A 14,767-nucleotide genomic window follows, 5' to 3' on the forward strand; every position below is an offset into this window, starting at 1 on the left:
ATCCTAGCAAAAGCAATCAGCTTACGTCTGCATCCCTTTCTTCCAGATCTTATACATGATATGCAGACAGGTTTTGTGCATGGCAGGAGCATCTTTGGTAATATCTTCTCATTCTGGGAGGCTTCTGAATGGGCCATACATAATGGCCATAGGCTTGCCATTCTACTCCTGGACTTTGAGAAATCTTATGATAGAGTAGACTCGGGTTTTCTAGAGGGTATCCTCTCCAATGGCTTTTGGATTAGTGATGAGGACACTCCAGAGTGGGGGATTGACATAGGATTCACTTGAATTCAGAGGGGTGTTTCCATCATGTACTTAAGATGCAACGTTGGGGTAGGCATCTCTCCAGCATAGTAGTTTGCTCCCGTGCTGGAGAGCATCAGAAGGAAACTCATTTTTTGAGTTCCACCTGATTTGACCTTGCATCTAGGGTAGTGGTTGTGAACCAGGTATTATTGGCTACTGCTTGGTTTGTTTGCTCTTGGTGCAGATCTAGAGGTTGTATATCTCAGCTCATCAAACCTGTCAGGAACTTTCTTTGGAGTGGCTTAGATGGCACCTCAAATGTTGTAGCCAAGGTGGCTTGGGAGACTCTCATTCTCCCAACAGGGGAAGGAGGTCTATATATTATTGATCCGAATTTGCAGTGTATGGCCTTGCTCTGCAAATTAGTAGGAAAGGATTTTTTCCTCTGCACCATTCAATCTTATACACCTTCTCACGGGGGAGATTGGATGGACAGCTCCAGATGGATTTTTACTTCAGCCCATCTTAGGTCTCTCCCTCTTCCCCTCTCATGGCTTCCATTCTGAAAGCTTGAAGCAGCTTGAGAGACTCTCTTTGGAGAGTTACACCCTCCTCTCGCGAAGAAATAGACAAGCAGCCAGTTATATGAAATTAATCCATATTGGATGAGCATGGTAGAACACTGGGCGTGTCAAATTATTTGCAATTGTCTAGATGGGAGAGGGGACCTGCTTCCACTATAGGTGCCTAGAAGGCTTTTAGACAACTTCTAGAAGATTAGAGACTCATATCAGGTGGCCACCTCAGAGGGAGTGCAGTCAGGATGCAGCAGATAGAGGCAGCCATACCAACAGAGTGGATAGATACAGATGACTTACCGATCACAAAGTCCACTTGCTTGGGAGTCTTTTCGAGGACGGGTGTTCCTTTACAGGTCATTGCCTCTTGCACAATGCACATGAGGAGACCCTTGTCTTTGATGTTCAATCGGGAGGCAGACTTCTCATATCCTCAGATGATATTCTTTTGGAGGTTGCCTTCCAGTCTGTTAGAATTGCAGGGTACATGGAGTGAGGCACGGATTCACAGTGGTATCTTGATCTTGACCCTGTTCCCCTGGTACTTGGGTCTTGGAGACTCTGGTTATATGGTGGTCCTCCCATCAGGTTCTTGCAGTGGGACCCAGGGGAGTGGGAATGGATTGATGAAGAGCACCGAGAGAAGAGCTTCCCCTTCTTTCGCTACACAGTTAGAAATGCCAGGAGATTTCAGCTTAGCAGTAGAGGTTGGAGGCCCTCCAGAGCTCCTGATTGGGATAGTTTCATATTTCTACAGAGGTGCAAAAAAACTTTTGGAGGAGGCGGTGATGCAGGCCTGTCTGAATAGAGGATACGCCTCCCTTGCCCGACTAGAGAGACATTCACATTTTCAGGACCCATGGACCAAGGTTCTCCTTTTTGACTCCTTGGTCCAACTTGCGGGCATGTACGGCAGCACTTGCTAGGGGTCTGGCACAGAGTGGACTCAAGTGGAGAGATTACACGTTCTCTTGTTGTCACGGATGATCAGCAGCAAGCCATATGTCCCTAATAAGATCATTCAAGCTAATTCGGGGCTTCCCCACTACAGCTAGATGCGGCATTTAGGACTATCAATTATCTATACTGTGTGCGAACATATGGCTCCTGTACTGCAAGGCAATGCAGGATACCTTCGTTGGCATTAGCATCTTCTATGGCATTGGCAGCTCAGGGTAATCAGAGATGCTGGTATGCACACACATGAAGATGGTTTGAGAGATTGGGTTTCCATAGAGACAGATTGCCTCCCTTTCAGTATAGCATTGATGCCCTGTTTGTCCCATTTCGGGGCAACGAGTTCAACCCAATCATCCGGGAGGATCTCTTACAGCTACACACATTGAGGACCTAGTTGACACAGACAAAGCTTCTTGTGAAGCTTAGTTTCTATCGAAACCACTACTTGCACAGTTATGAGGAGGGTTTCATTATCCCACCATACACCCAGATCCACCTACCACACTCGCTCAAGATTGCCACTCGACAGTTCCGTGTGTCATCGCACCGACTGCATATCGAGAGTGGGTAAGCAAATGGGATCCCAAGAGAGAGTCGTATCTACACACTATGTGATCAGCATAAGGTGGAATCATAGGAGCACTTCTTCCGTTGCCCAGTCTACTATGAGATCCGTGGACGATACCACTACCTTTTCAGATCCTCTCCAGACTCCTCTCATACCCAAACAAGAGATGCTTGGCCGCTTTCATTCATGAGGCGGTCCAACATAGGGAGCGCCTCATCAGATCACGGAGCCATGAGTACCTGGTCCATCCTAGAGTATGATCACAGAGTTCTTCCAGTCTGAGCATGTTACCCCCCCGGTCACACATAGTACAAGAGGCAAGAACCCCAAGAACAAGATGCGGCACACACACCCGACAGAGGACAGACATATAGATCACACTCACCGACATTTCTAGGGTACGGCCGACAGGGGTTACCATGACACTCGTAAGGCATCATATAGCTACCAGGAGGGCACGACGTACCCCTCATTCAGATAGCAAACAGCAATCTATCACAAGCTTCTTGCCTAAACTATCTAGTCCATCATCGGGTGTATCTTGACACTTGATCAGACTGCATCTTCCGTGGAGATGTTGATGCCATAGATATTTTATGACTAGGGTGACATGTATGATGATATCATTGACCATGTCTACACAATTTTCCGTAGCATGGGTTAGGATGCTCACTTAGTAGCTCCACCCTTTTGCTCATTGTATCAGGTTTTTCTATCAGTCTCATAAACCCATCAGTCTTTAGCAGACCTTAATAAACTTTCTTTCTTTCTTTCTTTCTTTCTTTCTCCTTTCCAACTCAACTCTGTTTCTAGGAAACTTGCACTTGTTACTAGTACCTCGCTCTGTATCTCACTACCCTTTTCACTTCTTTCACTCTTCTCCTGCTTCCCTACTTCTCCTCGCCCCTTTTCCTACGCTTCATTTTTTTATCTAGAAGTCATTCAATAGTATAGGGAAGGCAATTTAATGACACAAGACTAAACAAGGACTGCACCAATGAGACTAGAGTAGAATTAAAGCTTTCCATGAAATAGAAGGAGGTATCGTATGCTCCGAGTTCACCCACAACTATAACCTCTAGGGACTAGGACAGTTCAACAACTTAAGAACCTCATCTATTTACCCCTGCACATAGGCTACAATTGAGACAAGGGGCTAATTGTGAGACCACTACATAAGTTGACACACTAAGAAACACATTCATCTTACGCATAGGAATATGGTATAAAAATATGCGGCATGCTATACTACCCTTAGGATAGTAACCATGGGATATAACCTTTAAAATTTTGATTTAATGTGTAACTCTCGCCCCTGCCTTTCATTAAAACAAGAACGTGAGGGGCTGGGAAGCTATCATGAGCATGCAGGCCATGAAGGCTTGCCTCATCACGCCATATTATTAGCGCCTCATCATCATCCCTGAAAACGCTCACCCATAGGTGCTCAAGCGGCAGTTCAAATCTGCAGATGAACATAAAGCCTTATCAAATAAAGGTTTGCGCCTCTTTGTGCCTCTTCATCATACACAACATTTTTTTCATACTAGAGTAAATATAGGTTTTAAGAGCAGCCACCTTTCATATGAAACTAAATCTTAAGTTACTTACTCCTCAGTAGCCAGTTCCCATGCCCATCTGATTGCATCACGTTTAAAGTAATCACCAAAGCTGAAGTTGCCAAGCATTTCAAAAAATGTGTGATGTCGTGCTGTCCGGCCCACATTCTCTATGTCATTTGTTCGTAAACATTTCTGCGAGGTTGTGGCCCGAGCAACTTGTCGGGGAACCTGTGATGACACAACATAATCAATGCCATAAACTATTCATCAGCATATTCAAACATTGCTTGTGCCAAGTGCTCCAAAAAGATGCAGCTCGTTAAGCAAGCTGCAATCATTGAAGATAGAATAAATGATTTGATCAAGTTTACTATAATCATGAAATTATGGCTTGTTTTTATATAATAGCATCCAAAACATAAGTCAAACCCAATCCATGAGCATTGCAAAAAGTAAAAGTGTGAGGTGAGCAAACTGAAGTGTAAGAAAGATAAACTCTCCAAAAGTGTGAACCTGGCCAAGGAATATGGGCTTGAATTGAAGCATGCCAGCTATAGTGAGGAGAACAGTAGGGTCATCTGGAACAAGAGATGAACTAGGTAGAATCTTGTGCTCACGTGCGGCATAGAAATTTAGAAACCGTCGCCTAATGGCATCACCAGTCACTGATGGATCTATCAATCCTCTGCTGTCTGTATGCTCGTCCGTGGTAGTTTCAATAACAGCCAAGTCATCTGCACAATCAAATGATTACAAAAAGTAAGTCTGGCCCAAATTGCTTCACTAGTATACTATACATGTTTATGTCTTACAATATAGGACAGCAATCGAGGTCAGAAGGAATCTTTTCTCATAGTTCAAAAGAGGGAGCCTCACATACCTGATATGTTTCCAATCACAGTTTTTGATTTTTGTATATGGCTACAAGAATAGACTGAGGACTTTTTGCAAGTCCTCGAAAAGTGGTTAAAACTTGAAAGGAAGGAGCTTGCTTCAAGTGGACTCAGTCCTGCACAACACATATAGTTACTAATCATCCACTATCTAGTCAGACATTTCCTGTGCAACAAGAATCTCTCAGAGGTAGAATCAAGGCAGCACAATGACTGTCATTGTTACAAGAACTTTGAGACATGACCACATGCTTAGAATGTACAACAAATATTTGAAGGAAAGGTCTTGATGTTCTGGAATAAAAAGAGTTAGCCCAAAAATGCACAGTGCATTTGCTATGGAGGAAAAATAGCCCAAGTGTCAGACTTAAATTTCTTTTTTTTCCCAAGAAAATTACTTCATTAAGTATGAACAAAAACAAGGCGGAGGCTGAAAATGCCACCTCAACCCTGAAGGAGACTCAGAGAAGAAGGGAGATCCTCTCCAAACTCTGAAAAAAGTAACTCTCCTGGCAGTGGCTGCTCTAGAGGATCCTTGCATGCTCGCCCAGATGGCCATCAAAGTGTGTACTATGTCGATCCAATACTGACCATAGCTTGGGAAGGGTGAACCTAGGTACCCTCCATCGCCTTTGTACACCTGGCTCTCCAAATATGCCAAGTTGCAATGCTAGCCAGAATCTCCCATGATGTGTCTGCTGAGGCATGAGCAGGTCTGAAAGGAGTGAAGGGAACAAGACTCCATTGAGTGTCACCGTACAATGAGAGTTGGACCTGGATCATGTCCCTCGAAGAACACCTGAGGGCCAGTAAGAGAGAACCATGCTACAGAACCCCAGTTCATATAGAAAGGTGATGTATGAAAAATCCTGAAAATCCTAGCAACACCTTTCCAGATCATCCTCGCCTGTCTGCACTCCCAAAGGCAATGTTGTACTGACTCAAGTGCAATGTGGCAACGAGAATAAGTAGGGTCAGCCCCGAACCTAGATCTCCACAGGTTCACTGCAATCCCTCCATGAATAGAAAGCCAAAAGAAAAGAGTGATATTTCTTATTCCTGAGGGATTTCCAAAGACTACGTCAAAAGTTTTTCCACACAGCTGTGGAAATCTGAAAGCTATCACAATGAGGGGCTCTAGAGGGCCTCCAACCTCTACTACTAAGCTGAAATCTCCGGGCATTTCTGACTATATAATGAAAGAAGGGGATGCTCTTCTCTCGGTGCCCCTCATCAATCCATTCCCGCTCCCCTAGGTCCCACTGCAAGAACCTAATAGGAGAACCATCATATAACCAGAGTCTCCAAGACCCCAGTGCAAGGAGAAGGGGATCAAGGTCAAGAAACCACTGTGAGTCCGTGCCCCACTCCATGAAACCTGCAATTGTGACAAGTTAAAAGGCAACCTCCAAATGAATACCATCACAAGACTACCTCTCGACTGAACATCAAAGACTAGGGTTTCCTCATGTATATCCTGCAGGGCAATAATCTGTAAAGGAATGCCCGTCCCTGAGAAAGCTCCCCACCAAGTGAACTCTGTGATTGGCATATCATCTATGTCTATCCACTCTGCCGGAATGGCTACCTCTACCTACTGTATCCTGACTGCACTCCCTTTGAGGTGGGCAACTGCTAAAAGTCTCTGATCCTCTGGAAGTCTCCTAAAGGCCTGCCATGCGCCTACTGTAGAAGCAAGTCCCCTCTCCCATCTAGACCACTGCATATAGTGTGACACTCCAAGTGGCTTGCCATGGTCATCCAATATCCAGTCATTCGACATGACTGGCTGCCTGTGAATCTCTTCACGAGAGGTGGGTGGAACTCTGCGAAGAGTTTTTCTGAAGCTGCCCCAAGCTTTCAGAATAGCAGCCATGAGAGGGGAAGGGGAAGATTTGAGATGGGCTAAAGTACAGATTCATCTGATGCTATCCATCCAATCTCCCCCATGAGATGGAGTACAAGATTGAATGTTGCGTGAGAAGAAATCTTTCCAGGGCTCCTGTCCAGGCATCAATCCACGTACTATGAACTTGCAGAGTAAGGCCATACACTGCAAGTTCGCATCAATAATATTGAGACCTTCTCCAGTGGGGAGAACGAGGGTCTCCCAAGCCACCCTGGCTACAACATCTAAGGTGCCATCTAAACCGCTCCATAGGAAGTTCTTGATAGGTCTCATGAGCTGAGCGATACAATCTCTAGACCTGCACCAACAAGAGCAAACGAACCAGGCAGTAGCCAATAATACCTCATTCACAACCACAACTCTGGATGCAAGGTCAAGTCTGGCAGAACTCCAAAAAATGAGTTTCCTCCTGATACTCTCCAACACTGAAGCAAACTGCTATGCTACCCCAACCTGGCATCCCAGATATCTGACAGAAACACCCCTCTGAATCCAAGTGAGCCCTATGTCATTCCCCTAGTCTGGAGTGTCCTTATCACTGATCCAAAAGCCCTTGGATTTGTTCTAATTAATGTATGCACCTGCCGCAATGTGAAACAAATCCAACGCCGTCCTCAATGATGTCAGTGTTTGTGGAGTGGTATCCAAAAAAACAACCGTATCATCTGGCAACTCATTGTCTAAGAGCTCATCCTCCTGCCTCAAAGGAAGCCTGAGCCCTACAATATCAGCTTGAGCTCTAATGTAATAACTCATAGCTTCATCCACAAATAAGAACACGAAGGGGGCGAAAGGGCATCCCTGGCGGACTGATCTGGTAATCTCAAACCTGTCCCCCCTAACTCCACCAATAAGAACCTGGCTGTGGGCTCATCTGTAGAGGGCTGACACCCCTCTGATCCATGCATCTGAGAAACCAAAGCGAGTAAGTGTGCCCTCCAAAAATCCCCAAGCTACCCTGTCGTAAGCTTTCTCAAAGTAGAGTAGAATGGCCAGCCTGTGACCATTATGCAATGCCCAATCAGAAGACTCCCAAAATGAGAAGATGTTGTCAAGATGCTCCTGCCATGCACAAAGCCCGCCTGCGCATAATGGATAAGATCTAGCAGAAAGGGCTGCAAACCAAGACTGATAGCTTTTGCTAAGATTTTATACAAAGTACCCAGCAAAGTAATTGGTCTCCACTGAGACACTAAATTCCTGCAACCCCCTTTCAGAATCAAATGAATGAGATCCTTCCGTAAGTGAGTCTAGCATCTCACCCGAGTCCCAAACACCCTACAGGGCTGAAGTAATGTGATCCCCAATCTGATCCCAAAAAGTAATAAAAGATAAGGGGGTTAAGTCCATCTAAACTAGGACACTTGCCCTTGTGAAGGGCAAAGAGAGCGGTCCTAAACTCTAAATTGGTGAAGGGTGCATCAAGTGGGACAGTCATATCCACAGCCACTAACCCAGGTAAGTGCTGCCAAATAACCACTCTAGCATGATCTGTGGCTTGAGTGTCAAGATCTGCTGTAAGAAGGGAGGTACAGAAATCGGTAGCAACCTGCAAGACCGCCTCCAGATCTGTCTAAAGAACTCCGCCTGAGTCAACAAGCTGTGAGACGCTCTCCCTACTATGTCTGGGGCCAAGAGTAGAGAAGAACTGCTTCTTGACCCTACCTCCCGTCTGAGTCCAAAATGACTCTCTGCCATGAAAGGCATACTCTGCTCTTTGATCTAAAAGTGACTGCTGCTGGGCCCTTGCTGCAGCAAGACGCTCCTGAAGCCAAGCATCTGTAGGCCTCTTCTGCTCCTCCCTCTGGAGGGCATCCAATTGCTAACGGATACCTATCTCACGCCTTGAGGATCTCACCCCTCCTGATACGAGCAACCGAAAGATAAAAGTCACCCTCCTCAGTCTAAAAGGCATCTGGAATCCTAACAATGGCAGAACAGCCCCTCACATGAGAATCCAAAACGATCAGAATGACTGAAAAATGATCCAAAGTGGACACTCTAGCTCCAATGCTAACTGTACCACCTCTGTCAAGAGCCCAATCATCCACATAAAATCCGTCAATACGTGCATGGATAGGCATCTACAATCTCCTGTTCGACCAAGAAAACAGAACAATGAAACAGTCTACCAAAGACCTAAAGACTACGACATGACAGGCCTGACATTGTTTTAACACACACAAGGACCGGAGATATCCCCTCCCTACTCTCTTTCTTGGGGAGACAAATGATGGGAATGATAGTGGCACTTGCTAAGCGGCACGCTATTTCTCGGCACCCACAGAGGAGGAGAGTAAGGCACTAGTCCCCAACAAAACGTAACCAATTCCCCAATTCACAAGTGAGCAACTGCACTAGCCTTTGGTATGAGTGCAATCAAATGAAAAGAGCTTTAAAGACAAAGGAGCTTACTATCGCTTGCAATTAAACACGCTCTATTCCATAAGTAGTCAAGCAACTGGTCCAATGTCAGTATATATCGAAAAGAGTCTTTGTCATAAGGGTGTGAGTTTTGAGCTTGCAAGTGGGCAGGACCCTAGAAAACTAAGTGGGCAAGGCCATGGGATGGTGGTGTGCATATGGATTAGTACCTTGGGGGTGAATTTGTGGATTGGTCCAAAGAGGGCGCAAAGGACCCTTAGAATTCAAGTTGGACCATTGGTAGGGTCCTAAAAAATTGCCCCACTAGGCAGGGCAATGGGGGCAAATGAGAAGGGGATGATACGTGACATTCCCCCATGGTTTGATGGATTTGGCAAGGTTGCCAAAGGAAGCACCTAGAGAAAAATCACAAAAGAAAGGCATGATGGACAGGTCGACAGGGCACAAAACCAAGAAGAGAGAGTTCGCATCGCATGTGGTGGTACGGAAGCGTGTACCGACCTCTACGTACGGGATTTTCAAGGGCAATACGGACAGCAAAAGCGTGTGTGACTGTACGGGTAACTGAGAGTGTACGATTGTACAGACAGTAGCGTGTACGACTATATGGACAACAAAGAACCTGTGCGGGTGTACGGACAGAGTGTGTATTGCTGTGCGGACAGCTGAGCTTGTACAACTATACAGACATCAGGATTTGCATAGGGTCGCACGATCTCCAAGGCTGTACGAGCGCTTATGATGAGTACGGGCCGTACAAAACTATGCGTGCACCGGCTGGTAGTACATGGTTGTACGGACAGCTAGCTGAGTGGTAGTGTGGAAAGAGTGCTCTCCAATTGGTATGTCATAGCTTGCTCTATAGTTGTCAGCTAGTCATCTATGCTCTCATCTCGGACTTTGAGCACATCATTGGTTCCGTGAGCATTTGTTGGTAGGTAGGGGAACTATGTCAGCATAATGAATTGCTAGTTACAGTTCCGGGTTTTTATGCAATTACCTGGGACAGATTTGGATGCTTATCGTGTGCTTGATAAAAGCAGACCCCAGCAGGGCTGGGGAGAAGGGACATTCATGCCTAATGGAGTGTGGAGTTCTCTGAATGCAAGAGGATTTGTGACTGCTGTGTAATCATTTTCAGGGAACTCCTAGTAATAAAGAAATACCGAAAGGGGCGCCAAGGGTTTGGGGCCAATCTGTGTCCTTGTTCTTGAGCACGAGCACTCTAGCTTCCAATTCGTATTTGAAATATTTGCTGAGTATTAGTAATGTGATAGCATTGCCTCGTTAGTTGTCTATTACCGGCCTCTTGTTGGCCTTGAGGCCGGTTTCATGGTTCCGTTGTCAGGACATCACCATCTTCTTTAAGGAGGTGAGCCTGTTGAAGTATTGCCCACTGTAATTGGATTACAGCAAGGAAAACTCAGCAAATATGTCTTACAATGATGAAGATTGGGATATGGAAGGGCAGTCCTCTCATGATGAGCAAGATGAGCAATCTATGCATGAGGGTGCCTCTCAAGATGATCTGGATGTTGAGGCACAGCAAGCTGTAAATCCTTTTGGTGTGAGTACCTCTCTGTCTAAAGGGTCAAAAGAGGCTGGGGATGCAGAAGATTGTTTAAGGTACAATTGATGAGTGCCGTGGGAACACTCACGCAGCTCACATAGGACCCAAAGTTTCTTGAGTTTATGCATGCTCCTTTGACGTCTAAGGACAGAAAGAGACACTCTCATGCAGGATAGCCCACTGGGTCCAAAAACAATCACTTGGTTTGCTGCCATTGAATGGACAGCCCTCAGTTCTGCCAAATGCACAGAGTGCTCCATTGCAACAATCTTTTCATGGTCTTGGTATGGATATGCATGGCCAAGGGAATAATTTACAGAATGCAAATCAGGGGCAGCAAGCTTTTTCCCAACCCTCTTTGCATCCAGGGTATTTTGATGGTGGTTATGTGTTCCAGGCTATGGCTGGTCAAGCTGTAGATAATCATGGAATGCTTGTTGACTACCCAATAGCTTCTCAGCCTGGTATGCAAGGTATGCAAGGGTATGCAAGGGGATATGTCTGGGGGTATGCAGCCGGAATGCATAGCATAATGTATGGGAATATTGACATGCAGCCAGGAATGCAAGGTAATTTCGGAGCTCCCACAAGTATGCTTGGAATGCATGGGGCTGGTTTGGCAAACCCTCCAATGGGTAGTGGCAGTGCAGGAAAGGCTGGAGGTAATGCTATGCATCCTCCATTTTTGCAGCCACCTGTTTATGACAATCCAACACCTAAAGGTAAGGTGAAGGATTACAAGGAAGGTGGGGCAGCAGTGAATTTTAAGACCTTCAACGGGGCCATTGTTGCCTACGTTTGATGTACGGAAAATTCTGTACGTTCCACACGATCCGTACAGTCCCATTCGATCACCTATGTAGTATGGATTAGGGTTTTTGGGCAAAAACTAACCCTTGCAGATTCAAAAACTAGCTGTTTTCTGCCATTTTAGGCCTCCCTCTCCTCCAAACCTGCATACAAACCCCTCTCCCCATTCTAAGCATTGAATGTCCATTCAAGAAAAGCTTGTACAAGTACTTACTCTGGCCCAAGTTGGATGTAGCCAACTGTAATAACTTGGATGAGTAAAATAAAAAGTTTTGAGAAGCCCTATTGCCGGTTAGCTCTTCTTGGCATGTGCCTTTGTTGGCGTAAATTGAAAATATTGTTGTGGGCTGCCTAAAGAAATCAGAGACTATTGCACAAAGACAAGGGTAACCAACATGTCTTAGCTAATTGAAAACGCAACCATAGCTGATGTATTGTTGCTTGGAAAGACCAGCGGATAGAAGAGCAATGAATCTGATAGCTTTAAGAAAGCAGGGAAGCCAAGGAATGCTTCCAAGGCTACATTCAATAAAGGGAAGAAGCGTGATAGGCCAGGCTCTAATTGGCTGTCACGTGAGGAAAGGAAAGCTTTGATGGAGGCCAATAAATGCTTTCATTGCAACGAAGAGGGGCACGTGGCACAAGAATGCCCAAAACGTAAGCTCAAAGGGAAGATGGATGATAGGGATGAGCAAAAAGGCAAGAAGCCTAAGCCTTCTACACGATTGATGCCTGATGTTATCAGTGAGCAGCTAAATGGGGATACTAGGGAGCTATGCAAGGCATGGGGCAAAGTGAAAGATCGATGTCATTGATTTTCTTTGACCCATGGGCTTGTGCGACCTTTATCTCTCCGAAGTTGGCAAGCAAACTTGGAATCTGTGCAAAGGAGATGGGGCCTACGAGCGAGGCACGCTTGGCTTGTCCTGGGTTTAGCATTCCGGTCACCCCTATCATTGGAAAGATCCACTTGCACATTCAAAGCTTTGTGGACAGCAAGGAATTTTATATTATGCCTCTTGAGGGTTGTGATGTTTTACTAGGTATGCCTTGGTGTCACAAAGTTCATGCTTTGGTGGATACATATAATCGGAAGATTACTCTGGAGCACAGAGGGAAGACGCATGTATTGGATGTCAAACATCAGGGAGGGTCAGTCCCTATTGTATCTCTTTCAGCTATTGCTCAGTAATGGAACATCATATTTCTGGGTATTTAGTTTTGCAAAGGGTACTAAGTCTAACGATCCAAAATTTGTTGTCTCTAAGCAGTGTTTTTCTAACTCATTGCCAAGGGAGCTTCCACCTGAGAGGCCCGAGAATCATGGGATTGATATAGTCCCAGGCAATAGTCCACCAAGCAGGCCACCTTACAGGGTGAGTGCAGCTCAGCAAGAAGAAAACATGAGCCAGGTGAGGAATCTTTTAGAGAAGGGGCTGATTCAGCCCAATTCATCCCCTTACTGTTCACCAATGCTGTTACTGCAGAAAAGTGATGGTTCATGGGGAGAATATCCATCGACTATCATGCACTGAGTAAGATAACCAACAAAAACAGAGTCCCCATTTCAAGAACACATGATATATTGGATAGATTAGAGGGATCAGCTATCTTCAATCGCATAGTTGTATCATCACTTGGGACATGTACTCCCTCTGATTGACTCATATAGACTCATCAACCCCCAGATCACAACTCGCAAGGACTAATCACTTATTTTTTGCTTTCCAGAGAGAATATTTTCGATTAATGCTTGAAGAACCAACCATAGAAACCAGCAGTCTAGATGGGAAAAAGAAAAAACTAGCTGTCATGACAACCCGTCACTTGCCAAAGGATTGAGCTCATCACCTAAGGGAACCTTTGAAACCAAGGGCTAACAACTAAGGTAGAGGTTCACACATCCAACGAATACCTTGCTTGGTAAAAACATAAAATATACCTGCAGGCCAAGCCTTGCAGGTCGCCCTTGATCAGGAAGTCCCGCGCTCCCAAATGGCCAGCAGTGTATAAATGATATCTTGTCAAATGGTGACGAGGGTGGATGCTGGGAGAACCTGATGGCTTGCCATCACAAAGCTGCAGCAGGCAACCCAGATGTTCTAGGCAGCAATGCTGGACGACGTCTCGTACACTATCTTTGGGGAAGGCAAAGGGCATCAGTTCTATCCTAAAGATCCACTCGCCCTAATCGTGTAGGCTGAAGAGGCTGGATCAATGGAGAAGGCATGACCCCCCTCTATTAGCTATGCCGCCATCCCCAGGTGAAGTCTCACTGTAACCTCTACATACTTGCAACAATCCAGAGGACATCCATCCAGATCCTCTGCACTATGGCAACCCCATAGACAATGCAGACCCACGGCTTTCCATAGAATCCACCCTCGTGTCAGTGTCAACAGCTACACACCTGGAAGGTTCCAAGCACTCCATACTATCCTTCACCTTCACAAAGGCATCTGACTCCTCGTCGACCCAACTCTCTATGTCAGACATCCTTACTGTGATTTCGGGATCAACATACCTGACCTCGGTAACACTCGGTGATGTCACCAGGAACAATTCTTCAATTACCACATTAGCTTTGGCCTTTCCCTCTGAATCTAGGTCAGACTCCTGTTTGTTTTTCAGATCCGCCTTTTTCTTTCTGCAGTCCTTTGCAAAATGTCCAGGCGTATCACAATAGAAACACTTCTTCTTGTGCTTCCTCTTCGAAGTCCCCTCGTCATCAGAATCATCTTTATTGGACTTGCCACTGTTAGGCTTGCCCTTTCCCTTACCTGCGGAATCCTTCACCAGCATCGCCTTGTCATCTTTGTCCCCGTTGTAGAGCTTCTCCCGAGCTTCCTCCTGTAGCAGTAAGGGACACAACTCCTCAAATGTCAGAGGTTTGGTCCGCTGTCCTGCTGTCTCATCTCCATATCTCTATCTGTGCAACAGTGGCAAGACCAACCACCCCTTAAAGAGTCATCTACAAGATCCTCCCAAGGCGGCAAGCAATAACCATTGCTATTGGCCGGTCTACCCAGTTGAGAAATCACCCCAGTGCAGGAGGGTTATAACTCTAAAACTTTTGTAGAAATTTTTAGGCAACCATTGTTCATGAAGAATTATATCCGATAGAAGCTTCATGATTGTATTTACAAAAAGTAACATTTCAGACTCCTGAAAGCCATGAGAGAAAGCATTCTTTGTAAAAGAGATTGACAGAAGATACGGTCTACATATGATTGTTCCATAATAAACCTAGGCAAGTAATAGGCATCACCAAAAAAGTATGATC

At 45.5% G+C, this 14,767-nt stretch overlaps 1 protein-coding gene across 2 annotated transcripts in view; it reads right to left on the bottom strand.

The window, feature by feature from the left end:
• Positions 1-14,767, bottom strand: part of EMB1030 (Alanyl-tRNA synthetase, class IIc) — a 56,165-nt gene that overhangs the window by 11,583 nt on the left and 29,815 nt on the right. For both annotated transcript variants that reach the window (XM_087384419.1, XM_087384420.1), the window contains exons 5-8: positions 4,798-4,926; positions 4,431-4,651; positions 3,967-4,145; positions 3,742-3,820 (exon numbers count right to left, since the gene is read on the bottom strand). In XM_087384419.1, the coding sequence (XP_087240545.1) occupies positions 3,742-3,820; positions 3,967-4,145; positions 4,431-4,651; positions 4,798-4,926 (608 nt within the window). The remainder of the gene's footprint in view (positions 1-3,741; positions 3,821-3,966; positions 4,146-4,430; positions 4,652-4,797; positions 4,927-14,767) is intronic.

Source organism: Dipteris shenzhenensis, chromosome 14 (genome assembly GCF_047967505.1).
Source record: "Dipteris shenzhenensis isolate YYH24624 ecotype China chromosome 14, Dip_SZ_1.0, whole genome shotgun sequence".
In the NCBI taxonomy this organism is placed as follows: Eukaryota; Viridiplantae; Streptophyta; class Polypodiopsida; order Gleicheniales; family Dipteridaceae; genus Dipteris; species Dipteris shenzhenensis.